Here is a 25992-nt window from a genome sequence, read left to right as displayed (position 1 = left end):
GGGTGTTTGGATAGGTTAGGTCACATATGGGAGAGAGAGCTGCAGAGAGAGCGTCACCCTGGAGAACAGGTCTGCTCCCCTGCTCCTCTGCATGTGGCAACATGCATGCATATCTAGGAGTGTGAGGGTTGTGACCCAAGGACATCTCCCTGCAGCTCAGACAGCCCTGGTGAAGTCCCGAGACATGCACTGGTCTCTTCTGGCACAGCGAGGTCAGAGGAGCGTCAGCCTCAGCTCTCTGCGCATGCTGATTGTGGCCGACGGTGCAAACCCATGTGAGTAGACCCTTGTGATCCAAGGCAGAACTGTGGCATTTCCTCCTGTGAACCTTGACTCACCGATGGACAAGGCCACCCGTTGACACAGAATCTGCTGTATATGTTTGGCCAACCTGCGTTCTGTCAGTGGAGCCCCTTTAGCTGCTCCTCCTGTGTGTCTGAACTAACTGGGCTTGAATGTGAGTGTGAGCTTCCTGGACCCAGGAATATACAGGGCCTGGTTCAAGTGCCAGCTAGGGCAGTATCCTTGTATACCACCATTTATCTCCTTTTGCTCTTGTGTCCCCCATCTCTCAGGAGAGCAGGGAAGGCATACAGTACCACCAGAACCTCTCGTTCCCTTTGTCCACACCTGAACCCAGCAGGACCTTCCTCTGACCTGTAGTGCTGCTCTTCCCATACCCTCACCCTCCCTCCTGCTTGAGCACACGGCTACCCTAGCTCCCTGCCCATCCACCCCACTGTAGGCTATGCAAAGCACACCAGTCAAAGCATGCCACTCCCCTCGAGTGCCTTCTCTGACAGCAAACTCTAGCTTGACACCTATGCCTGGCTCCTGCTCTGTCATGCTGCCAGGGGTACCACATGGCTCTCCTGGCATTAGCCTAAGCACGCAGCTCACCTGCTGTCCTGCATACTGCTCCAACAAATCCATGTACCCTGCTGGGGCAGAAGAGGTTTGTGATGAATCTCTTGGGGTTCTGGAGGCCACAGGGCTGTGCTCCATGGAGCCAAGTCACTGCTAGAGCTTGCCAGCACTAATTGTGATGGGAGCTTCCCGAGATGAGGGGACATCAAGAAGAGGCAGAGCAGTCTGGAGGCAGGGTGCAGATTCCTCAACTCTGAGGCTATGGCCAGGAGCAGACTCTTCACTTCTCACACTGTGGCCCATCCAGTGCCCAGGCCCAGTGTTGTTGGGTGGGTACAGGTTTGGGTCACTGAAGTTCCTGACTGCTCGGCATCTCTTCACTGACCCAGAACCAAAACACAGGAAGGCTGTTCCTGCTGCCTGGGCTAGGAGAAGGCAGAGGAGAGAAGGGCTCAGCGGTAAACAGGCTAGAGAAAAGCCTCGTGTGGGAAGTTTCCCTTCTCTGATGGTTTGGAGATACACCGTATGTGCTTCATCCCTGCTGGCTAGGTGTGTGCTCCTGAGTTACTGCAGTGCTTTTTCGTACTCTGGGCTCGCTGGGGTCAGCTTATTCAGCTGCCCACCCAGTTGTCCCTCTGGATGCCTCTCATGCTCCACCCAATGCTTTGTCCAGGGTCAGTGTCCTCCTGTGATGCCTTCCTCAACGTTTTCCAGTCCAGAGGGCTGAGGCCAGAGGTCATCTGTCCCTGTGCCAGTTCCCCTGAAGCCTTGACTGTCGCCATCCGCAGGTACCTGATTGTCTTCTGCATCCTATACAGCTGAATTGCCTGAGCACCAAGTTTGTGATCCCTTTTCCTAAAGCAGAGCCTGCCCCATGGCAGCATTCAGGCTGCCTGCAACAGTGAGGTGGGTTAAACCATGGCCATGCATGCTCCCTCTCCCCTCACCCCTGTCTGATTGAGCTTGCACAGGAATTAGGTAGTAGCTTCCTAGCTAGATTCTCGATTCTTGGGGAGTGCTGGCAGGTTATTTTATTAGGCGTTTCTTTCCAGATTATCTTTCTCCACAGTAAATGTTATAACTGAGGAACTTTATCTGTGCAGGTCAGCCAGAGGGGCTCATTGTCTTGCCTAGAGGAGGGTCCAGCCTTCCGTGCTTGGCTGTAGCACTCACACAGCCATTTCTTTTGAGTCACCCGTGCAGTACATCAGGGAGCACAGGGGACTCAGCCCCAGTGTCTTTGTTCCTGGGCCTTGGGCTCCTTTTGCCTCCCTTGCATCCTCACGTGGCCCTGCAGGCCACATATGGGCATCTTGGGTCCCTCTCCCCTCTAGTCATCTCCAGTGCACTCTCATTGGCCCCGTCTCTGAGCCTGTTCCAGGGGGTTTCGGGCCGTGTGCTCACAACTGAGGGTCCATCTAGAAGTTAACTTTTTACCTTCAACACAGCAACTACAGAGTCACCCCAGATATGGTTTTTAAAGTTTTATAGTTACATATTCACAGGTGGTGTGGTCTTACAAATTTGCAAGCATTAAGTAACCCTAAATTTTAGTAACTTAGCATTAGAAGGGACCTTCACCCTTCCCAACTAAGTCATTCCTCACTCATTTGTTCTACCAGAGTTCACTTACTTGTGCTGCAAAATAAGTTATCCTCAAACTTAGTGGCTTAATATAGCAGTGGGGCGGGGGGCAGTGGGGAGGGCATTTCCTTTCTGACTTTTATGTGGGCTAGGATTGGAAGGGCCATGTGATATTCAGGGAGATGGTGTCTGACAGACCCTGTGGATCTATACAAGCTCTGCCTGTGCTCAGCCTCGGGGCCGCTCCTTTGGAGTGAGCTAGTGTAGGCTTCCTCACAGAGTAGTGACTCAGTCAGCCATTCTGCTCACCTTGGACTCCAGACCAGCATCTCAGGATACCCTGAATCTACTACTTTAATGGTCTGCCATAAAAGTCACAGTGTCACTTTCCCTGCAGACATAGGCCTGCTTGCTGATGGGAGGTGTGTGGAAGGTACACCGCTGTGGGGCACTGCTTTACAAAGCTGTCCAGAAGCTTATAGGAGGAGCGTGGAGCACATTCATCAAAGGGCAGCAGTTTGCAGAGAGTGACCTGAGGGCTGGTGGAAAGAGTGTGTGTCGAGGGTAAACAGTTGAGAGTCAGTGGTTTGCAGAGAGTGACCTGAGAGCTTTAGAACACACAGTCACAAGTTGATTGTGCAGAGCAAGTGCTTCAGTATGGAGCAAAGACAGTCACTTGGCCATCTCCCCAGGCCATCAGCCCGATACTGCTCTTGTCTTCTAGGCCACCAGATCTGGGAGGACCTCCTCCAAGGAAAGCTGTGCTTTCAATGAGTGGCCTGAGTTATGGTGTGATCAGAGTTGACTCGGAGGAAAAGCTGTCAGTCCTAACTGTCCAGGATGTTGGCCAGGTGATGCCCGGAGGTAAGGACCCACCTCAGCACACCTGCATGCCACGTTGTTCACCTACAGTAAGCTTGCAGTTGCTCCAGCTCTGCGGTCATAGTCTTGAAGCAAACATGTACATAAAAGTTTCCTCAGCCGGTTGCTCATGCCTGTAATCCTAGCTACTCAGGAGGCTGAGTTCTGAGAATCACGGTTCAAAGCTAAGCCCAGGAAGGAAACTGTGAGACTCTTTTTTTTGGGGGGGGGGGTCCAGTTGTGGGGCCTGAACTCTGGGCCTGGGTGCTGTCCCTCAGCTCTTCAGCTCAAGGCTAGCCCTCTACCACTTGAGCCACAGCGCCACTTCCGGCTTTTTTCTTTTTGCTTATGTGGTGCTGAGGAATCGAACCCAGGGCCTCGGGCATGCAAGGCAAGTGCTCTACCACTGAGCCACCTTCCTAGCCCACTGAGAGACTTTTATCTCCAGTAAACCATCAGAAAACCAGAAGTGGCTTTGTGGCTCAAGTGGTAGAGCGCTCACCTTGAGCTAAAGAGCTGAGGGACAGCACCCCGGCCCAGAACTCAAGCCCCACGACCAACAAAAAAAAAAGAAAAAAGTTTCCTCAAAAGCATTGTGTTTGTAAAATATGTCTTCCACATTTGTTTCTTCCTTCTGTATTCAGTTTAGAAATAAGCTGAGATTTGCAGGAAATGAAGGTGCCCCTCATATTGCCCTGAATTTACCCTGCTAGTAGCCACCCCATAGCTGTTCCACTCTCCTCCTATGACAACACTTGGAGGGTTCATTGGCAGTTCTCTTTCCAGAGTCTAATAGAGGCAGGGTGCCATCTTACCCAGTCACCCCAGACCTAGTGATGTCCAGCTTTGTGCCACAGATATGGCTTCAGAGGCTTTGGGCTGCCTATCTGCTCCATAGGCAGCCTTGCTAATGGGCTCTCTGCTACTCTTCTGCTATGGGAGGGACTCCAGAGGGAGGGCTATGGACAATGCTAGACAGCCAAATTGGCCCAGACTAGAGTTTGTATAGCAGGCTGATCCATGATGTGTGCATAGATTGGACTGCTTGATATGAGACTAGTATGAGTTTTAAACTGTGGCTTCTAGCTCCGCCTCTTTATACATATGAGTTACATTTTATCCTATAATTCTACCCCCAAAAGGAGTCATTGGTCTCGTAGAATGCTTGAATATGTGGATAAAATATTTTCAAAAAATAGCAGACGCTGGACATTGGTGTCTTACACTGACAATCTGAGCTCCTCAGGAGCCTAAGATCTGAGGATAACAGTTCAAAGACTGAGCAGAAAAGTCCATTTAATTCTCATTTTCCAGTTAACTATCAAAAAGCTGGAAATGGAGCTGTGAGTAAAAGTGGTTAAGCACTAGCCTTGAGCACAGAAGCTCAGACTCTGAGTTTAAGCCCCAGGACTGGCACAAAAGAGCTGGGGTGGAGGAAGTGGGGGTGGGGGGGGGGCAGAGAGGAGACAGACAGACAAGGAAGGAAGAAAATAATGGAGAGTCAGCTGTGTGCCTGTGATCCCAGCAGTCCCAGAAAGCTTGGGAATTCAAGGCCAGCCTGGCCTACACATCAGGATTCTGTCTCTTCAAAACAAAACAAAGCAAAAAACCCACAAAAGCAGCACGGTAGAGAATATTTATCTTCATGACAAAGTACAAGTTACTTGTAAATTGTCACAGGTAATTATTTTGAATAAGTACAAGGGTACTCATATTGTGCTCACTTTATTAGTGTAATATGGATTACAGAGAACACACACGCACTTGCCCCTACCTGCTTGCTCTTTTTTCTGGGCCCCTCCACAGCTCCTGGTTGTGCCCTGCTTGCCTGAACATGACTGACATGGTTATTAGCAGTTTATAATCTCCTACAGCATTCACGTTTACCACAGTGTGAAGTGGATCTGCAGTGTGTGCCTTTCTGTGATGTTGGATCTCTCTCTGTGCATACCTAGAGTATTGCTGTGGAGCTAGTGCTGGCAAGGGTAAAGCATTCCCATTGAGTGCCTCCACCTTCTCCATGCTCATGGGAGAGGAAATAATCTGTTGTCCAGGGTTCATTACATGGATGTGGTATACTTCTTAATCTCCTCACATTGCTGTATTTTCATTTATTTTTTGTGCTGGTCCTGGGGCTTGAACTCAGAGCCTGGGTGCTGTCCCTTAGCTCAAGGCAACACTCTACCACTTGAACCACAGGTCCACTTTGGCTTTTTGGTGATTAATTGGAGATAAGAGTCTCACAGACTTTACCGCTCAGGCTGGCTTTGAAATGTGATCCTCAGATCTCAGCCTCATGAGTAGGTAGGATTACAGGACTGAGCCATGGGTGCCTAGCACATTGCTTTATTTTTAATTTTTTTTTGTGGTCCTAGGGATGGAACCCAGGGCCTTATGCATGGTAGGCAATCAGTTTGCCCAAGTTATAACCAGCCCTAAAATTACTTTAACTAATGTAGAAAAACAGACTAGTTGGACTATGTATTATCTATGTCATAATTCTCCTAAGAACTTGCTGTGTGTCATGCTGGTAAAAAAAAAAAAAAGAACTTGCTGTGTGTGTAATGTCTTGATTCTATAACTTCAAATATAGAAGTAAATAAATCTTTGTGAATGATCCAGTGAAATACATTTATGATTTTGCATTTGTCTTCTGCTTAGCTAGTGCATGTGTTGTGAAGGTTGAAGGCACTCCTTACCTTTGTAAAACTGACGAAGTTGGGGAGATCTGTGTCAATTCCAGTGCAACTGGGACAGCATACTACGGATTGCTTGGAATCACAAAGAATGTGTTTGAGGTTTGTCCCTCTTCCTGATCTTCATGTTGAAATTTAGTCCCATGCATGTTGAGTAGCACAGAGCACTGCGGGGACTTTTCTACCCAGAAGGAAGAAGGGCGGGGACATCACTACCTAAGTTGGAGTCAATTGTCCTAAATGGCTTTGGCCAGCAACAAGGCATGATGGCTGTGTCCATGTCGTGATAGTTGTTAGCCTGCTGACACCAGATGCATATCAAGGCATAAAGAACACTCAGCTCCTGCTCAGGTGGCATATCCACCCCGTAATAGTGCAGTCCAGCCAAGAAAACAGGCTGTGGAGAGCCAGGGTCCCTGGGAACCTCCTCTTCTCCACAGAACACCACAGGAGTCAACTTGGACTACATATTCCCCTCCGCAGAACACCACAGGGGCCAACTTGGACCCATGCAGCATGGGTGGAGCTGAGCTCCCCTGCCTGCCTACTGTGTCTTTCTGATGTCCCTCTCCTTGCTCTGGCAGACTATTCCAGTGACTGTAGGAGGAGCCCCTGTCTCTGACAGGCCTTTCACCAGGACAGGCCTGCTGGGCTTCATTGGGCCGGTAAGTATGTCCTCCCATGCCAGCACCCCAGCTGGGGAGTGTAGGCTGGTGGTAAGGAATGCTTGGCACTAGACTGAGTATCAGATGGAACCCTGACCCTGTGTCAGCCCCTGGTTTCCCTGTCAACCATGTCAGTCATGCTAACCGCCCCTGCAATTGCTACCCGTGAGAAAAAGCCACAGACCTGGGGGTGAGGGTTTAAAAATTTTTTACGCCCATCCTGGGCCCTGGGCACGTCCCTGAGCTTTATCTATTTATTTATTTGTTTTGTTTCAGGTTACAGCTTGAGCCACACCTCCACTGCTGGCATTTTTTTTGGTGATTAATTGTAGATAAGAACTCACAAATGTTCCTGCCTGAGCTGGCTTGGAACCCCAATCCTCAGATCTCAGCCTCCCAAGTAGCTAGGATTACAGGTGTAAGCCACTGGCGCCTAGCTTGATGTTATGCTTTTTATACAAAAACAATAGTGTGGCAGGCATGTGAGTATTCATTGATACTGATGGATACTATTTCAGATGTTTCCAAAATGTTTTAAGTACCTTTTTTTTTCTTTTGCCAGTCCTAGGGCATGAACATAGGGTCTGGGCATTGTCCCTGAGCTTCTTTTGCTTAAGGCTAGTGTTTTCTCATAGAACCATAGCTCTACCTCTAGCTTTTTGGGGTTGTTGAATAGAGATTAAGGGTCCTACGGATTTTCCTGCCTGGGTTAGCTTCAAACCTTCATTCTTAGATCTCAGCACAATACTTCTTAGCTTCCAAGCCCTGTGATTTTCCCCCTGTCCAGGGGCCTTATGGCAGGGAGCATTTCTAGTGCTGGACGGTATCTGGAGACCAAGTTGTTGCTGGCTTGTTTGACCTTTTTCGTTAGTCCTGACCACACCTTCTCTTCAGGATAACCTGGTCTTCGTTGTGGGCAAGCTGGATGGGCTGATGGTTGTGGGAGTCCGCAGACACAATGCAGATGACATCGTGGCCACCGCCCTGGCTGTGGAGCCCATGAAGTTTGTCTACAGAGGCAGGTGATGTGCTGCGGATCTCCGCACCACGGGCGTCAGACTCCTCCACTCGTTAAAATTTGTGAAGTCTGTGCAGTGAAAGGAAAGTCCAATACAATCTTGTAAACACTACAAATTTCTGTACATCAAAAGCACCTCACAAAAATATGTGAGCAGTGGTAGCAGAGTTAACATCCTCACTGTCTTGAGTCCACTCAGTTCCTTGAGAACAAGGTCCAGGTTTGTAAGTGAGCAAAGAACAAGAAGACAACCAGCTGCAGAGAAAGGGTGAGCAAGGATACAGCAGGTGTCTAGCTTCCTTACGATCTTAGAAATGCCAGTTAAAACAACAATACTGGGTTTTTCTAAGAAACCCACAGTAAGGTTTAAGGGAGACACACAATAGTAACCTTTATTGCTCCTGAGACAAAACCTACCCAGCTTCTCTGCATTTGTGAAGGATCTTAGAGATTCTCATTTTCATTGAGCAAACAGTTGACTTCTGGGGTTGTGGCATAGTACACAGAGGTACCGGGCGGGGGGGTTGGGGGGAGCAGGTGTTGTCCTGCTCTTTTTCTTGTTCCTCTGACTTCGGGAGGAAGCCCTTGTCCTGATTGGCCTATTCAGCCAGTTGTGTTTCTTTACATTTATTCTTATTAGGTGATGCTTTTTTGTTACTCAAACCAGGGTACCTGTGAGCCAGGCTAGGCCCCCCCATCTTTGATTGTACTTGAAGAAATCTCTAGGGAATCCTGCCAAGACTTGCCCTTCACAGCAGAAACTGGGACACTGTAGATGAAGGTGTCCCTAGGTCAGATAACCCACACCTGCTTCTGTGGTAAGCCAGGGAGACTGGCCCCAGCCATGACCTCCTGTACCCCAGGAAGCAGGGCCAGCCCAGCTACTCACTTGATGGAATGTGGGGTGACTACATTTGTAAACAGGGGTCTACTGTCCCTACCAGGGAAGCGCTGAAGAACACTAGAACCTTGAAATGAAGCCATAGTCAATGGCATTTGTAGGATGTTAGGGAGAGATTAGCAACTTGAGATAATACCAAGAAATTTGAGCAGAGTAACTGTTCAAACAGAACATAGTTGATGGAGTAAATAAAATGAATACAGAGAATTAACTGATAACATGAAAATTCAGATTAAGAAATGATGCCACACCAGGCACCAGTGGCTCACATCTATAATCCTAGCTACTAGAATACAGTAGCAGTAATTGTGCTACCTCTATTCTTACCTGCTATCATACACCAGCTGTAATACAGCTGTCCTAAATTCTGTGTAAGATCTGAGGATTAAAGTTCGAAGCCAGCCTGGGCAGAAAATCCTCTAGACTCTACCTCTAATTAGCCATCAAATAAAAGTGGACTGGAGGTGTAGCTTAAGTGGTAGTTAGCCGTGAGTGAAAAAGCCAATGAGAATGTACAGACCTGACTTCAAGCCCTAGTACTGGCACATATGTTTAAAAAATGCCAGAAGTGAAGAAAAAGAATTATGAAGAAGCCGGGCACTGGTGGCTCATATCTGTAATCCTAGCTACTCAGGAGGCTGAGGTCTGAGGAGGAAAGCCAGCCTGAGCAGGAAAGCCCGTGAGACTCTCATCTCCAATTAACCACCAGAAAACTGGAAGTGGCCCTGTGGCTCAAGTGGTAGAATGCTCACCTTGAGCTGAAGAATGCAGAGACAGTGCTCAGGCCCAGAGTTCAAGACCCATGACTGACAGATTATGAAGAGAGGGATAGGAGAGAAGAAGGGTATCTAGATGGCAGCTCAGAGGAAGTAGAAGGCAGTCTGAGGGCAGTAGGAGGTTAGGGCTCCTGGGCTAGGGAACCAGGTGCGCAGAGGCCCTGGCACAGCACGTCTTTGCTCATGGAAAACTGAAGAAGCTGTGAAGAACATGACAGGCTTCCCATAATGGATGTCTGAGCAGACATCTTCCCCTCAAGAGGACGATAGGGAAGTAATAGTTAGAGTTTATGTCCATCTAAATTATCACTTAATTATGGAATTCTAATAAAAATATTCTCAGGCATATGAATTTCAGAAGTTTTGTCTTAGTAAGATTTATGTTGAGCTGGGCGCCAGTGGCTCACGCCTGTAATCCTAGCTACTCAGGAGGCTGAGATCTGAGGACCGCGGTTCAAAGCCAGTCCAGGCAGGAAACTCCATGAGACTCTTACCAGAATGACCAGAAAACCGGAAGTGTCGCTGTGGCTCAAGCCATAGAGGGCTCACTTTGAGCTGAAGAGAGCAGGGACAGCGCCCAAGTCAGAGTTCATGCCCCACGACCAACACACACACACACACACACACACAGAGATTTGTGTTGAAAACACTTTTGAAAATTTAGGAGGTGCTATAGAATAATGACAGGAGGAAATGAACTAGAAGTAATCAGTTGGATATAACATCCAATGAGTGGTGTGTGTGTGTGCGTACATGCGTGCATCTGCACACACGTGCATACCCACTGATGGCAGGAGAATGACCCAGTTAGAATGACAGATGTAATAGCCTGAGAGTTTGAGGGATTTCTTGTTTTCTGAAGGAAAAGATAGAAATACCAACTCAGTCCAAAAGAAGAAAAAGACAGCACGAAAAGGCTTGATGAATAATGTAAAAGTAAGCTAGTATAAGCAAGCCCAAATATATCAGTCACAATAAGCATGAGTAGGTTAACTCATTAGTGAAAGATTTAATCTGTTGTGCTGAAAAATACAACTGAACTTTCAAACAAAACCTGTGCACAGTGAAGTACATTGAATACATTAAGAATAAAAGAATATTTCTTAAAAAATGTGTGCTTAGAGTCAGGCACCATTGACTTATACCTGTCATGCTAGCTACTTGGGAGGCTGAGATCAGGAGACTTGTAGTTTAAGGTCAGCATGGGTAGAAAAGTTTGCCAGACTCCTCAGCCAGTATCTGGGAATGATTTCTGTCATTCTTGCTGCTAGGTTTAAAAAAGTGTGGGGAATAGAGAGATAGCACAAGTTTATGGGAGGGAAAGAATCTGCAGAGGGAAGCATTCATCAAAACTAGAGACTTGTGCCTTGATTACAGGTTAGGGTATTGGTTGTGGATCTAAAGAATAGTAGAGTTGACTGAACTGGGTTGGTAGGAAAGTAACTTAATAGGTAATGTGTGAAAGGAGTTACAGTTGGAGGTAGGGAGGAAGCTAGATTGAGATACCTGTTCAAAGCCCTAATTTGTTTATGGAGTTATTAAATTTGTGTGTGTGTGTGTGTGTGTGTGTGTGTTGGTGCAGGGTCTTGAACTCAGGGCCGTGTGTGTGTGTGTTTGAACTCAGGGCCTGGCACTGTTCCTGATCAGGGCTGTGTGTGTGTGTGTGTGTGTGTGTGTGTGTGTGTTTGAACTCAGGGCCTGGCACTGTTCCTGATCAGGGCTGTGTGTGTGTGTGTGTGTGTGTGTGTGTGTGTTTGAACTCAGGGCCTGGCACTGTTCCTGATCAGGGCTGTGTGTGTGTGTGTGTGTGTGTGGGTGTGTGTGTGTGTGGGTGGGTGTGTTTGAACTCAGGGCCTGGCACTGTTCCTGATCAGGGCTGTGTGTGTATGTGTGTGTGTGTGTGTGTGTGTGTGTGTGTTTGAACTCAGGGCCTGGCACTGTTCCTGATCAGGGCTGTGTGTATGTGTGTGTATGTGTGTGTGTGTGTATGTGTGTGTGTGTTTGAACTCAGGGCCTGGAACTGTTCCTGATCAGGGCCGTGTGTGTGTGTGTGTGTGTGTGTGTGTGTGTGTGTGTGTGTGTGTGTGTGTGTGTGTGTGTGTGTGTGTGTGTGTGTTTGAACTCAGGGCCTGGCACTGTTCCTGAGCTTTTATGCTCAAGGCTAGCGCTCTACCACTTTGAGGCACAGTTCTGCTTCTGGCTTTTTGCTTTGTTTTTAGCTCTTTTTATATTTTTAGTTTTTATTGTTATTATAAAGGTGATGTACAGAGGGATTGCAGTTACAAAAGTCAGGTAAAGAGTACATTTCTTTTTCCCCTTGCATCCCCACCCGCAAGTTGCATAGTTCATTTTCAACATAGTATACAGTGAGTACCACTGCTGCATGTGTTCCACCTTTGTCCCTCCATTTCTGTGTCCCTGCCCCTGCCCTCCCAAACACTTCTGGTTTTTTGTTAGTTAATTGGAGATAAGAGTCTCACAGATTTTCCTGCCTGGGCTGGCTTCAAACTGAAATCCTCCGATCTCAGCCTCCTGAGCAGCTAGGATTACAGGCGTGAGCCATGGGTGTCCAGCTCAGAGATATCAATTTTTGATCTGGTGCTGACCATGTGAGTGCAGCTGGCTAAGAAGAAATGACAAGGCAGAAGTGTTTGTAGATTAAGCCACTTGTCTCGTAGTCTCAAGATAAGAGTACCTGACTCTGAATTTAACACTAGCTGTATCAAAGGCTGAGATAATGGATCAGGATTCTACCCTAGCCTGGGTAGAAAAGTCCACAAGATTCCGTCTCAGCAGAAGTTGAGCATAGTGGCATGTCCCTGTCATCCCAGCTACTGTGGGAAATAGGAATATCAAATAGTGACAAATAGGAATACCAAGGTACATGAGTAAGAAGCAAGATTGTATCTCAAAACCAGTGGGAAAGGGGGCTAAAGGTGTGACCCAGTGGTAGAACACCTGCCTAGCAGCCTAAGGCCTTGAATTTGAACCCCAGGATTGAAAACAAAAAGCCATGCATAGTACTGAACCTCTCTTATTTTGTGAGTGAAAACTTATTTCAGCTCTATTCAAGGAGACTAGAATCTGAGTCACTTTATGAACTTGAAGCAAGCAGCCCCTTGACTTGACTGAATTGAGGCACTGGTGTAGCCTATGTTTTCTGAGGAAGAGTTTCTGTGTTCTGCCGCTCCCCTAGGATTGCTGTGTTCTCTGTGACTGTGCTGCGTGATGACCGGGTTGTCTTGGTGGCTGAGCAGCGGCCAGAGGCCTCCGAGGAGGACAGCTTCCAGTGGATGAGCCGAGTGCTCCAGGTGGGTGCTCCCAGCCAGGCACACCTCACAGCCTCTGGAGGGTACTGAGTAGTGACAGGGCTGTGCCATAGAGCCTTTCCTTCACCGTGTGATTCCCTAACTCTTAGTAGGTTTTACGGAGCATTTCAAATATGTCAGGTATAAAGAGAATAGTGTCTTAGCTCCTGGGTTCCTATAATCCTGCCTCCTGCTGCATCTGTACCACCAGGAACACCATCAACATACCTTAAAAATTAGCAGTAAATTTTGTGTGTGTATGGATATAGGGGTTTTAACTCAGGACCTCATACTCACTTGGCTGGCTTGCTTGGATGGTGCTCTACCATTTATGCCATTCTTCCTGCCTTGCTTTTTGCTGATTCGTTTGGAGATGGAGTTTGATGGACTTTTCTGCCCTGCTGGCCTTGAACTGCAGTCCTCTGGATCTCAGTCCCCCAAAGGAGCACTAAGTATGAGCCATCTGTGCTGGCCCAGTAATACTTGATACAATTAAACATCTAATCAGTGTTTAAACTTCTCAGTCATCTAATGGTTTTCTAGTTTCTTAGACTCAGAATCGAAACAAGATCACAAATTACAGCTGATTAGACCAAATCTTTAAGGCATTTTTAGAATAGGTTCATCGTTTTCCTTGCACTTCACTTCAGGAGAAAACAAGTTTTCTGGTAGCATTCTCTGGCCTGACTTGTGACTTCACAGCTGTGTGTCCCTGAATGTGTCCTCTGTCCCCTGTGATTACTGTCAACTGGTGGCTGTGTCTGGAGGTGTCATTAAAGTTATGGCCATTCTCCTGGTGAAACTCCCCCCGGAAGGTGACTTGTGGAACTCTGTGGTCCACCTTGGCTTGGCACTCCCATATCCTGTGCTGTGATATGTTGTCTTTGCTGTATGAGATATTTTTTTTTTTTGGTGCCATCCCTGGGACTTGAACTCAGAGTCTGGGCACTATCTCTGAGCTCTTTTGCTCAATGATAGTACTGTATCACTTGAGCCACAGCTCCAGTTCTTGCCCTGTTTGGTGATTAATTGGTGATGAGTGTCACAAACTTTTCTGTCTAGGCTGGCTTCAAACAGTGACCCTAGATCTTCGCCTCCTGAGTAGCTAGGATTATAGGTGTGAACTACCAGTGCCTAGTTAGACTTTGATTCAGTTGTTCCCTCTTCATCATCAGCTGCAGCAGCTAGCTGAGTACCTGAGGCTGGTTGTACAGGAAACCTAAGTGAAAGTAACAAATCATTTAGGAATGACTCTTGAGTCACTTTGGTTTGTTTCATCACGAATTAATGGATTAAAACATTTGGCTATGTTTTTGTATGTTTTAGCTGTGGGTTTTATCTTTCAGAGGGCAGTGGAAACCCCTTGACATCTCCTGGTGTCTCCAAGGTTGTAGAAGAAGCAGGAAGCTCAGAGGCACAGGACACTTGTCCTGTGCAACAAGGGGTCCAATGTCAGAGGCTACTGGGTGTTACTGGCTTGATGCACTGGATATTCTTGATGTTATTGTCTTGGTCTCTGTCCCTGGGCCCATCTGAGAGGGAAGAGTAGAAATGCTGTCTGCTGGTTTACCTGTAAGATAATGTACATTGTGAGTGTCACTGTACATTCAAGCCCATAAGCCTTTCATTTAACCTGACCCCCGTTGATGAGCAGAGTCAGTGAGTAAGGCCAGGGCACCCTGCCCCCACTGTTACGCTCTGCACACTGCTTCAAAGACAGAGACCCTGAGAGTGGCTCACATAGCCTTACACTTTCCCTTGGACATTTTGCTGGGGCTGACTGTGAAGGCTGTCGAAGTCCTGTTAGACAGCACCTTTGGAGCTGTGTCACCAGCCAGTTCTGATTCGATCCATTCGCCAGCTTCATTTTACTTTCAGTTATGAGGGACTGCTTTTAAAAATTTGACATTCCATCCTAAGCATGGTCCCAGATTTAGATCCAAAAGCAAGACTGTTCAGACATTTCTGTTCTTGCTGGCTCACCCTTTCCCGACAGATGCACTGCAGTTACAGACTTGTGTGTGTCCCTCTACTCTTGGGTGACTCCTTATGTGAGTGCCCATTGCCTATGTACGTAGCAAGTGGTCTCCTCGTGTCTCTCTCTATGTGTGAAAGCTTGTGTATGTGTGCATGGGTCTCCCTGTTCTGAGTAACACCATCTGTATGTGCATGCACTGTGTGTGTCTCTCCTTGCCTGTGTGTGCATACTCTGTGTGTGTGTGTGTGTGCATGTCTTTTTGTTTGTAGTTAACACAGTGTGTATACGTGCGATTCCCCTTTCTTGGTTGAGTGTCAGAAATATTCACACTTTCTACTCCCTCTCACTTATCCACACATCCCATAGATTCTCTGCTCCTGGACCTCTCTGTCCCACGTGGTGTCTGCTTCCAGCTTCTCCAGACCCTGGGCTGGTAGCATGTGCTCATCAGGGTCCTTGCCTTCTAGGCCATCGACAGCATCCATCAGGTAGGGGTGTACTGCCTGGCCTTGGTTCCTGCCAACACCTTGCCCAAGGCTCCTCTTGGAGGGATTCACATTTCTGAAACCAAACAGCGCTTTCTGGAAGGGACACTGCACCCATGTAATGTGCTGATGTGCCCTCACACCTGTGTCACCAACCTCCCCAAACCACGTCAGAAACAGCCAGGTTAGTTGTACCTAACAGTATGACTCTCTAGTCTTAAAATTGGTAGTAGTCACACCATGGTTAGAACCTCGAGTGGTACCCGTTAGGGACAATTGTAATGGTAAATCTGAGGTAGTATTTAGCTGTGGGCAGCTGGGAGATGGCTCCTGGAGGGTCGAATGCACACCCATGAGCAGACTTGGGCTATGGGAAGGAAGGGGCCCTGCTGGGACCACTGTGCAGTGAGTGTCAGCCCTGTGACTGGCCACAGGTTTGATGGCACCTTGGAAGTTTCTCAGTGGTCTGTTTCCCACCCTGATATTACCCATTTGAAAACTAGTTTTAAAAACAGCTTTAACTGTATGTATAGTATGCCATTGCTTTGGTTACATAAATTTTTAGCACAAGCCTATTTTTCTTTTGTTAATTATTAGTCACATCACCCTTGTTATTATTATTATTTCTAGTGTGTGTGTGTGTGTGTGTGTGTGTGAGTGTGTGTGTGTGTGTGTGTGTGTGTGTGTGTGTGTGTGTGTGTGTGTGCATGCGCATGCGCGTGATGGTCCTGGTGTTTGAACTCAGGGCCTGGCCACTATCCCTGAGATGTTTTTGCTCAATGCTAGTGCTCTACCACTTGAGCCATAGCTCTACGTTCAGCTTTTTGGTAGTTTATTGGAGATAAGAGTCTTGCAGACTTTTGCATTCAAGCTGGCTTCAAACCTCAATCCTCAATTCTCAGCCTCCTGAATAGCTGGGATTACAGGCATCAGCCACTGGTGCCCTGCTGGACACATTATTTTATTACTAAATAAAATAAATTTCATCAATATTTAATTTTCTGATTTATGCATACAATAAACTAAAAATATGTGAAGAATTTGGTTGAGGTCCCAAGGGTTTGGGGTTTGGTCCCAAGGGTTGAGGTCCCACATTTCTCCACATGACATTTATATTAGAAAAGAAAGTTTCTTTGTCACTCAGCATAAATGTGTGGTTGGTTTTCTGAATAATTTTATGAAAAGAGTTCAATGTCTAATGCAAGCACGTTTCAAGTCACATGATAAATTTAGATTGGAAGTTGACATCTTCTCACTCAGAATCCATTTCTAGAGGTTGGACCAGCCTCAATGATTGTTGGGAACCTGGTTGCTGGAAAGAGAATTGCACAGGCCTCTGGAAGAGAGCTGGCCCACCTAGAGGACAGTGACCAGGCTCGGAAGGTAATGTGTGGCTTCTGGGAGAGGGGAGGTCACGTAGCATTTGACTCCCAGGGTAGTGGGTCTGCAGCTCCACCTCCGCCCTGTGCTAAGTCAGCCCTCCTCTTGCAGTCCCCGTTCCTGGTCGATGTGCTGCAGTGGCGGGCTCACACCACCCCTGACCATCCACTGTTCCTGTTGCTGAGTGCCAAGGTGCGAGCAAGGCTGTGCCTTGGCCAGGTTTGGGACGCCCTCTTCAGTTGGTTACTCCAGGATCCTTACTACCCTCGTGTTCAAAGAATAGCACAGCTCCTCATCAAGATATTTTCTCTGTCTTCTGCTTTCCTTGTGTGGCCCTGTCTTTTTGTGCAAGCAACACAATAGTCCTTCTGTTGATTTTGTATGTAGCAGGAAAATTCTCATCTCCATTTTTAATTAAAGATAGTATAAATATAAATAGTTTGCTGGGCACCGCTGGCTCATGCTTGTCATCCTAGCTGCTCAGGAGGCTGAGATCTGAGGATTGCAGTTCAAAACCAGTCCAGGCAGGAAAGTCCATGAGACTCTTATCTCCAATTAACCACCAGAAAAAAAAAATGGCAAGTGGTGCTGTGGCTCAAGTGGTAGAGCACTCAGCTCTAGAGCTGAAGAGTTCAGGGACAGTGCCCAGGCCCAGAGATCAAGCCCCACGACCGACCAATAAAAATTACACACACACACACACACACACACACACACACAGTTCTAGATTTGTAAGCTTAAAGGAAATGTTTGTGTGGTAAAACTTAGGTATTTAGATTTTATAGCATTATTTGAAATGTAGACTTTTTATATTTGTTTTTAGCTTTGAAGTGACAAATACTACTTATTCTCTGAGCCTGCTGCCTGTGTATTTGGAAAATTTATATTTTGAATACCTTGTTGCGTGCTTTACACTGTATACTAGGAGTGTCATATTTCTTATTTTGAAACACTCGCCAAATTAGACATTTAACTCTTCCCCTAAATCACAAATGTTCAGAAGGCCAACCACAAAGGGAGAGACTATAATCCTCTTCTCCCAGTATGAGCAGGGATACATGAGTCCCTGTGAGCCATAGCATGATACCAGCTGTAAGAAAATGCTGTGTACTCACTCAGGGTTGGTTTTTCTGTTTTGCTTTTTTGAGACAGAATCTTGTACTATGGTGATAATTTAAATTATCACCATCTTCAAAGAGAAAGAGAAAGATGATATGAATAGTTAAAGAGAACTTAGATACTTATTATATTATTACTTGTGATGTATTTGAAGTAGAAGTGATTGGTTGGAACAGCTAAAGGTGTTCTATACTGTCAGTCCCGATTCTGTCCAGTGAGTGGGGTGCCTGTCCCTCTGCTTCATGCAGTTAGCTGACACCAGCATTACCCAGGGCTGTCGACATGTGGTGCCTGATCACAAGAGCCAGGTGTGCAGAGGCTCAGTCTTCAGATCGACACTCTCTACCTCCCTGTGTCTGCACACTGACAGAATCGATTGCCTTCCCAGGGCACAGTCACCAGCACTGCCACCTGTGTCCAGCTGCACAAGAGGGCTGAAAGAGTGGCAGCTGCTCTAATGGAGAAGGGGAGATTGGACGCAGGGGATCATGTGGCTTTGGTCTACCCCCCAGGTGAGTGTACACCTGGGGCCCTCCTATGGCATGTGCTGCTCCATCTTAGGTGTCAGCAGGAGCCCCTGTGGCCAGCCGGGACCCCGTAGCTGGTCCTCTGAGGGACTTCTGTCTATCCCATGCTTCCTGCTCCTGGGCTGAGGTATGCTCATCTCCCCAGGTGCTCCATTATGATTATCCAGAGCAGGATCTAGTCCTGAGGAATCTGGGGCTGCCATGGTTAGTTGGACTCCTCAGTGAGCAGAGCCAGAATATCAAATTAACAGGACTGCCTCTTAGGGACAACTGGCTCTTGGTACATGCTGTTTTTCCAGCTTCTTCTACAGAGCCTCTTTCTTCACACACCCAAGCCTCCTATTTAGGGCAGAAATGACAAGACTGGAACATCCCAAGGTCATGCACTTGCTGTATCCCATATGACATTCAGCATTACCCATGTGGGTGTGTGCAGCCACCTTTGTGGCTTTCAAGTATAAGCTGGAGTTTTGGCATGTGGTCACTTGCCCCCTTTTTGGAATGACTGCTGCCCTCCCTTCCTCCTGCTTGGATGTAGTTCTGTCTATTCCCACCCAAACGAGTCAGACTAACTCTGGAAAATGGGTTTTAAGCATGGCATGACTTCCTCCAAGCTTCTTGGGGAATTTAAACCTTGGGCCTGGTATGGGTGAGGGAGCAGGAAGCCTAAAGCCTACAGCACTGTCCCCGGGGATCTCTGAGACCATGGAGGTCTGGAGGTACAGCTGGAAACCTCTGTCATAGACAGCTTGTCGCAGCAGTTTTCCTCCATGGTCTTGTGTGAAGACCTGTGCACCCTCCCAGTGCTCAGGGATGTGTCTAGTGCTGCCTAGGTGAGTATTTGGGACTTTTCTGTAGCCTCGGGTCTGGGAATGTGGCTCAGTGGAACAGTGCTGGCCTAGCATGCATGAGGCCATGGGTTCAATTCCTCAGTACCACATACACAGAAAAAGCTGGAAGTAGTGCTGTAGCTCAAGTGGTAGAGTGCTAGCCTTGGTCAAAAGAAGCTCAGGGACAGTGCCCAGGCCCTGAGTTCCAGCCTTAGGACTGGTTAAAACAAACAAACCCAAAACTATGCAGCCTCAGTCTTCTTGCTTACACCCTAGTCCCTCTGCCACTTGGCCATCGAGGGAGTAGAAGATACCCTCTTCTCTGCCACACTGTCTGCACAGGCCAGGTTTCATAAATACAGGTCAGTTTAGAATCAGTCATGGCTGTCTCACAAGGAATCTCACAAGGAAATCTTGGCTTGATTCTCCCTTGTTTCTGTGGACAAGTATTCTAGGTCATCTTTACCAGGCCTGGACTTGGATACCCATGCTGTAATCCCTGGGCTCACTACCTGTTCTCTCTTTCCAGGGGTAGACCTCATTGCTGCATTCTACGGCTGCCTATATTGTGGCTGCGTGCCTGTTACTGTGAGGCCTCCACACCCCCAGAACCTAGGTACCACTCTGCCAACAGTGAAGATGATTGTGGAGGTGCGCTTTCTCAGTAGCTTCTCTTGGGTGGGAATCCATAGACCCCTCCTTGTGTATCACCACCGCTGTAAGGTGGCATGCAGGTGAAGGACAAAGCTCACGGCTCACCTAGACCCTCCCTCACTTCCATGTGGCACAGGTCAGCAAGTCTGTTTGCGTCCTCAGCACCCAGGCCATCACAAGGCTGCTCAAGTCCAAGGAAGCAGCCACCGCTGTGGATATCAGGACCTGGCCAACCATCCTAGACACGGGTAAGTGTCTCCAACAGCTGGACTCACCAGGACAAACTCCTTCTCTTCCTCTGCTGTAGGACTTGTTTTCCTTCCTTCCTTCCTCTCTCCCTCCCTCCTTCCCTCCCTCCCTCTCTCCTTCCCTCCTTCTTCCTTTTCTTTTTCTTTCTCTCTCTGGTCTTCTTTCCCTCTTTCTCTTCCTTCCTTTCTTTCTTTCTTTCTCTCTCTCTTTTTCTCTCTTTCTTTTTCTCTTTTTCTCCTTTTCTCTTTCTTTCTCTCTCTCTTTCTTTCTTTCTCTCTCCCTCTCCCTCCCTCCCTCCCTCCCTTCTCTTTTTCTTTCTTTCTCTTTCTTTCTTTCTTTTCCTTTTTTCTTTCTTTCTTTCTCTTTCTTTCTCTTTTTCTCTCTCTTTCTCTTTCTCTCCTTTTCTCTCTTTCTTTCTTTCTTTCTTTCTCTCTCTCTCCCTCCCTCCCTCCCTTCTTTCTCTTTTTCTCTCTTTTTCTTTTTCTTTCTCTCCTTTTCTCTCTTTCTCTTTCTTCCTTTCTTCCTTCCTTTCTTTCTTTCTTTCTTTCTTTCTTTCTTTCTTTCTTTCTTTCTTTCTTTCTTTCTTTCTTTCTTTCTTTCTTTCTTTCTCTCTCTTCTTTCTTTCTTTCTTTCCCACTTCTCCCCACTCCCCCAGTCTCCACAGACTCTGAGAGTCCTGAAGAACCTGCACAGGCCACACTCCCTGGAGGGAGAAGCCTTCCCATGTGCACACACAGGAGCGCTCCTGCCACAGCACAACTTCCCAACCAAAAACCAGCCCTGCCCTCCTCTCCCCCGCTCTTGCCTGTGGAGGCTGAAGCCTTTACCTGTACAGAGTATGGGCAGGAACAGAAATGTGACTCATGTCTTCTGTTTAACAGATGACATACCAAAAAAGAAAGTAGCTAGCATTTTCAGACCGCCCTCCCCAGACGTGCTTGCCTACCTGGACTTCAGCGTGTCGACTACTGGGATCTTGGCAGGGGTGAAGGTAGGCCTTGCTGAGCCCTTGTTTGCTCTAGCCTTGACCACTAAGGGAATGGACAGAGTGATGCTGATGTAGCTTCCAGCAGATCCTTGTGATGCAGAGCACAGAGCAACAGTATTGTTTTTTAAAATTTGTGTTAAAATCGATGTTTTATGGTAATGTCTAGCTGTTCTAATGTATGACTAGCCCCTAGGAAAAGACAGCTTTGATGAGTCTTATTTTCCTAGGCACTAAGAGGGTAATTAAAGAACTCTGCTGTCCTGGAATCTTGCTCAGAGATCCTAGTGTACTGCTTTCAGAGCATTATCAGGTTCTGTGGGGATGAAGAAGCTGTGCTGCTATAGTGTAGTGCCTCCCCCCCCCCCCCCCCCCCCGCCTCCTGCCATGTTGACTCAGAGCAGATTCTGTGCTGACCCCTCTTCTTGCACCGCTGAGCAGGTCTTTCTTCCACTTCCTCAGATGTCTCACGCAGCCACAAGTGCCTTGTGCCGCTCCATAAAGCTGCAGTGTGAACTGTACCCCTCGAGACAGATTGCCATCTGCCTGGACCCCTACTGTGGCCTGGGCTTTGCACTGTGGTGTCTTTGCAGGTGAGAGCAGAGGCCCCCCCCCCAGGCCTGTGCCCTGTAGCAACTGCACACCCAGGAAGCTGAGGGGACACGCAAGTGGGCTTATTTGAGGGTGAGGCAGATAGGAACGCAAGTGGGCTTATTTGAGGGTGAGGCAGATAGGAGCGTGGGCCTACGGTGGCATAAAAGAATAAAAAGAGTTTTCATTAGCCACAGATGCTATCCATTATTAGTTATTGAGAAGGATCTCTTTAATTTGTCGAGAGCTGTGAAGCGAGGGCCTTCTTTGGAAGAAGGAGCCCTCAGCACGGAGTATCCATGGATGCTTCTGAAGTGTAAAGCCAGGTTCCTTGTATGTCACTCCCAGACTAAACACCACAGTACGGCTCCTGGACGTTGAGCAAGCCTGTGCCGTCCTGGCTGGAGAAGCAGTGTCCTTGAGGAAGGAAAGAGTGTGTCCCACACCCAGTGGCTGGCTCTTTCCTAACTTCTCCCCCACCTCCCAACAGTGTCTACTCAGGACACCAGTCAGTGCTGGTACCCCCACTGGAGTTGGAGAGCAATGTGTCCCTGTGGCTGTCAGCCGTCAGCCAGTACAAGGCCCGCGTCACCTTCTGCTCCTATTCAGTGATGGAGATGTGCACCAAGGGCCTGGGCACACAGACTGGTGCTCTCCGGGTAAGTACCTGCACTGTGGGGCTCCTTCAGCTGCACATTCAGTGGAGAGGAAGGGCGTAGTGGGTAGGTGGGACACCAAGTATAAATTCTTAGATCAAGACAGGCTGAGGGAACAAACAGGGTTATATTTCTTTGCCTTGTACGCTCAGACCTAGGGCAAACACCACATGTTTTAGGGACCTTCCGGAAGGTCCCGGAGCCCTGGACTGCTCGTTGTAGACCAGCTCCCTGTTCCTTCGTAGATGAAGGGGGTGAACCTGTCGTGTGTGCGCACCTGCATGGTGGTGGCTGAGGAGCGGCCCAGAATTGCGCTGACACAGTCCTTTTCCAAGCTCTTCAAGGACCTGGGCCTGCCGGCTCGTGCTGTGAGCACCACCTTCGGGTGCAGGGTCAATGTGGCCATCTGTCTCCAGGTAAGGTGGCCATGCCCGGGATCACCAGGACCTGTGGCAGGTGCAGTCAGAGACACAGGTTCCCAGGCTGGCATTAGTATGAAGTTTTCTGCCTACCTGGGTCTTGAACAAATGAAAAGGCATAGCTCAGAGGCAGTGACATGTCTTCTCCAGAGCAGAATGGGGTCCTTTTCTGGGCCCTTGAAGTACCTGTTCAGCACATGGCTGTCTTCAGAGCGGTCATTTGGCAGGGAAGGCCTCCATGTAGAGGCTGCGTGTGTCAGAGCAGCCTCGGCCTGCTCTCCACTTGGAGCCTCAGGCCTTGGGAGTGAGGAACTTGACTGGGTCTCGCCTTGGTGTTCCTTCCTGTGCTGATTGGTGGCTCTGAGTTAAGACCTGAACCTGCTCCTTTGCTCCATGCTGGATATATGGGAAGGCATCTAGCCTGTGTGTGTTGCAATCTGGGTGCCAAGCATGATGCCAGAGCTCATCATGGAATACCTGTGTTTGCTCTTCAAGATACTGTGATGTGTTTTGCTTTCTCTCACGTGTTTCTCATGTGGCCTGTGGCCTTCTGTTTGTTTCCTGTGCTGTCTCCTCCCTGTCTCCCTCTGCTGGCCGCCTTGGCCTCTGTCAGCCCAACAGGCTGGGAAAGCTGGCTGAGCAGGTATGATCCTTGACCTCACCCTCCACCTTGTTGGTGCCTCTGTTCTATCCCCCTGCCTCCCCATGAGTTCATGTGACCTTTATATGGATTCAAGACTAGTACCTATTTCCTTTGCTAGCTTATTTGTCACCATAGATACCACTTGACCTATTACAAAAGCTCCTTTGTAACCATATTTTAAAGTAAAACTAGCTGAGTACCAGTGGATCATAGCTATATTCCTAGCTCCTCAGGAGACTGAGATCTGAGGATTATGGTTCAAAGCCTGCCCAAGCAGCAAAGTATGTGAGGTTCTTATCTCCAGTTAACCCACTGAAGAGCCAGAAGTGGAATTGTTGCTCAAGTGGTAGAGCACTAGCCTCGAGGCAGTGGGGGGGGGGGGGGGGGGGAGGGAAGCATTAGAGACAGTGCCCAGGTCCTGAGTTCAAGCTCCAGGACCAATAACAAGTAAAACTTTGCCTATACATTCTCAGTTCAGAGGATTAATTATTCCAGGGTATATGTAGGTGGGATGTCTGAGATCTTCAGGAGGTGATACTGATGAAGACGATCACTTAGTCAGTATTCCTTATAAGCTGTCCTTTAATCAGGACCAATGTCAAATGCAAGACCTGGAAGTCAAGATGAGAGTCCGTCTCATGAGTGGACCCTCCCCTGTGCTAGGTCCCTGGTCAGTGCCGGTGGAAATGTCCCCGGCTACCGTGAGGCTTCCCTCATATCAGTAGACCAGTGGGATAGGAAATTGGTAGAGCTGACATGAAAATCATGTGACCTGACGTTTCCATTCAGTATTATTGCATGTGTCACTCCTAATTGTCAAGCCATGTAGATATATGGGTGGATGTCCAGGACCCTGCTCTCTGGGATAGTCTGGCTGCAAGGAGCAGAGCTGCCCGTGTTGGCAGCCCTCACGCTGAGGCCGTGAGGGTCCTGAAGGAAGTTCTTCTGATATTCTTGCAGGGCACAGCAGGCCCAGACCCCACAACTGTCTACGTGGACATGCGGGCCCTACGCCATGACAGGTAATGCCCCTCTCCTTGCCTGCCTCTTTGGAGCAAAGTGACACAGGCCGTGTGTGCCCTGAATGTATCTCAAGGCCCAATGCACTAGTGAACAGCTGGCCGTGTTGGGCTCCAGAGGCCCAGGTGTCAGTAGATGTCTGGCTGAGTTGAGGCCGTGTGTACTGAGACCAGGGTCAGCACTGTGGGCTTACTCAGGCTGTGGGAGAGATGGACTTCTCCCAGAACTGCCTCAAACACTCTTTGTATTTAATCCATACAGTGCTGCAGGTAATAGGAGCGACCATACATTAGATAGTTGCCTTTCGTGGGACAGGAAAACCAGCTAATGACAAGAACTTTCTTACCTAAGAACTTTATGTGTTGCTGGCCTTCCATGTGTATGTTCAGGGTCCTTCCTTGAAAGCTATTTTTGATCCTCACACGTAGCTGTACTGCAAACAGTTGGTATGGCTCACTGGCTGGGTCCCCTGGGCAGGCCCACAGCACAGCCCCCGCCATGAGCATAGTGTGGACGGGAAGTAGCCCTGGGACCAGTGCTTCAAGGCCTCAGGGCCATCGGTAACTCAGTGCCCCAGACTGTTGCCTAAGACGCTTTATGGCAACAGATTACCCTAGAGCCTCTCATCACCTTATGAGTTGATTGTTTTTTTTAATGGGAATTACTGTCTGTGTAAGTGAATTCTATTTTGAAATCTTCCCCTGCAATTCCAGGGTTCGTTTGGTGGAACGGGGTTCTCCGCACAGTCTGCCGTTGATGGAGTCTGGAAAGGTAGCACGCAGGATTCCTATGCTTCCAGCTTGCCAGTCCCATCGCCAGCACCCCCTGGTGGGCAGTTGTGACCATGCGCTCCTGGTGTACATGTTGGCTGGCCTCTGGCATGGCTGGGAGGCTGCACTTTCCTCCTCACTGCAGGCACCGAGAGTGAAACCAGTCTAAGTTGGGAACACATGGATCTCTGTAGAGAGAGAGTTCGAGGGTGGGAGCAGAGGAGCTGCTGCTCGCCAGGGGGTGGGAGACTGCAGGGAGACCGGCCTCTGGTTGGCCTGCATCCACACAGAGTGGTCACAGGCACCCAGCTCCCCCATAGCCGGGGTCCTAAGGGAGACACCTGCAGGCCGTAGTGGAGGAGACAGCTTGAGGAGTAAGGGTAAACCCTACCTTCAGCTTCCAGTCACAGCGGTGGCTGTCCCAGGACTGAGGACGGGGAGCTCATGCCTAGGTCAAGGTGGCAGCAAAGAAGAGGCTCCTTCATGGCTCACTGCAGGGATTGATTCTGGAATGGGGAAGAATGGGCGGAGCTATGAGACAGCTTAAGGGTGCTCAGGTTAAAACTGAGCTGCTGAGCCTGGCGCTGGTGACTCACACCTGTAATCCTAGCTACTCAGGAAGCCAGCCCAGGCAAGAAAGTATGTGAGACTCTTATCTCTAATCACCAAAAGCCGGAGGTGGAGCTATGGCTCAAGTGGTAGAATGTTAACCTCAAGCAATATATATGTACATACACACACACACACATAGTACATATATATGTATATATACACACACACACACACACATATACACATGTATCAGGGATGGTGCCCAGGCCCTGAATTCAAGCCCAAGAGGACAGGCACATAACAAAAAACCCAGAGCTGTTCAAAGGGATCAGCAGATATAGGCTCAGTTGACCAGGCATCCTTGGAACCAGAAAAGGTCCAAAAGGATGGCTAAGAAGATTGAGATTGACAGGTTATGGAGGGGTAGGCAGCATGTCCTAGTGTGGCTGGGGACCCAA

General features: G+C 48.3%; 1 protein-coding gene across 2 annotated transcripts in view; it reads left to right on the top strand.

Moving 5' to 3' along the window:
* The window catches only part of Dip2a (disco interacting protein 2 homolog A), a 90310-nt gene that overhangs the window by 55889 nt on the left and 8429 nt on the right, over positions 1-25992 (top strand). For both annotated transcript variants that reach the window (XM_042695299.1, XM_042695300.1), the window contains 19 exons: positions 156-275; positions 1541-1655; positions 3176-3315; positions 5974-6110; positions 6593-6673; positions 7568-7695; positions 12565-12679; positions 15122-15323; positions 16413-16522; positions 16631-16711; positions 18027-18150; positions 19525-19646; positions 19786-19897; positions 20780-20889; positions 21346-21476; positions 21965-22133; positions 22376-22546; positions 24153-24214; positions 24926-24983. In XM_042695299.1, coding sequence (XP_042551233.1) covers positions 156-275; positions 1541-1655; positions 3176-3315; positions 5974-6110; positions 6593-6673; positions 7568-7695; positions 12565-12679; positions 15122-15323; positions 16413-16522; positions 16631-16711; positions 18027-18150; positions 19525-19646; positions 19786-19897; positions 20780-20889; positions 21346-21476; positions 21965-22133; positions 22376-22546; positions 24153-24214; positions 24926-24983 — 2288 coding nt within the window. The remainder of the gene's footprint in view (positions 1-155; positions 276-1540; positions 1656-3175; positions 3316-5973; positions 6111-6592; positions 6674-7567; positions 7696-12564; positions 12680-15121; positions 15324-16412; positions 16523-16630; positions 16712-18026; positions 18151-19524; positions 19647-19785; positions 19898-20779; positions 20890-21345; positions 21477-21964; positions 22134-22375; positions 22547-24152; positions 24215-24925; positions 24984-25992) is intronic.

The sequence above is a fragment of the Dipodomys spectabilis genome, unplaced genomic scaffold, assembly GCF_019054845.1.
Source record: "Dipodomys spectabilis isolate Male_0828 unplaced genomic scaffold, ASM1905484v1 ptg000184l, whole genome shotgun sequence".
Taxonomy (NCBI): domain Eukaryota; kingdom Metazoa; phylum Chordata; class Mammalia; order Rodentia; family Heteromyidae; genus Dipodomys; species Dipodomys spectabilis.
Note: the sequence above shows the minus strand (reverse complement) of the source record. Positions and strands in the feature narration are given on the sequence as shown.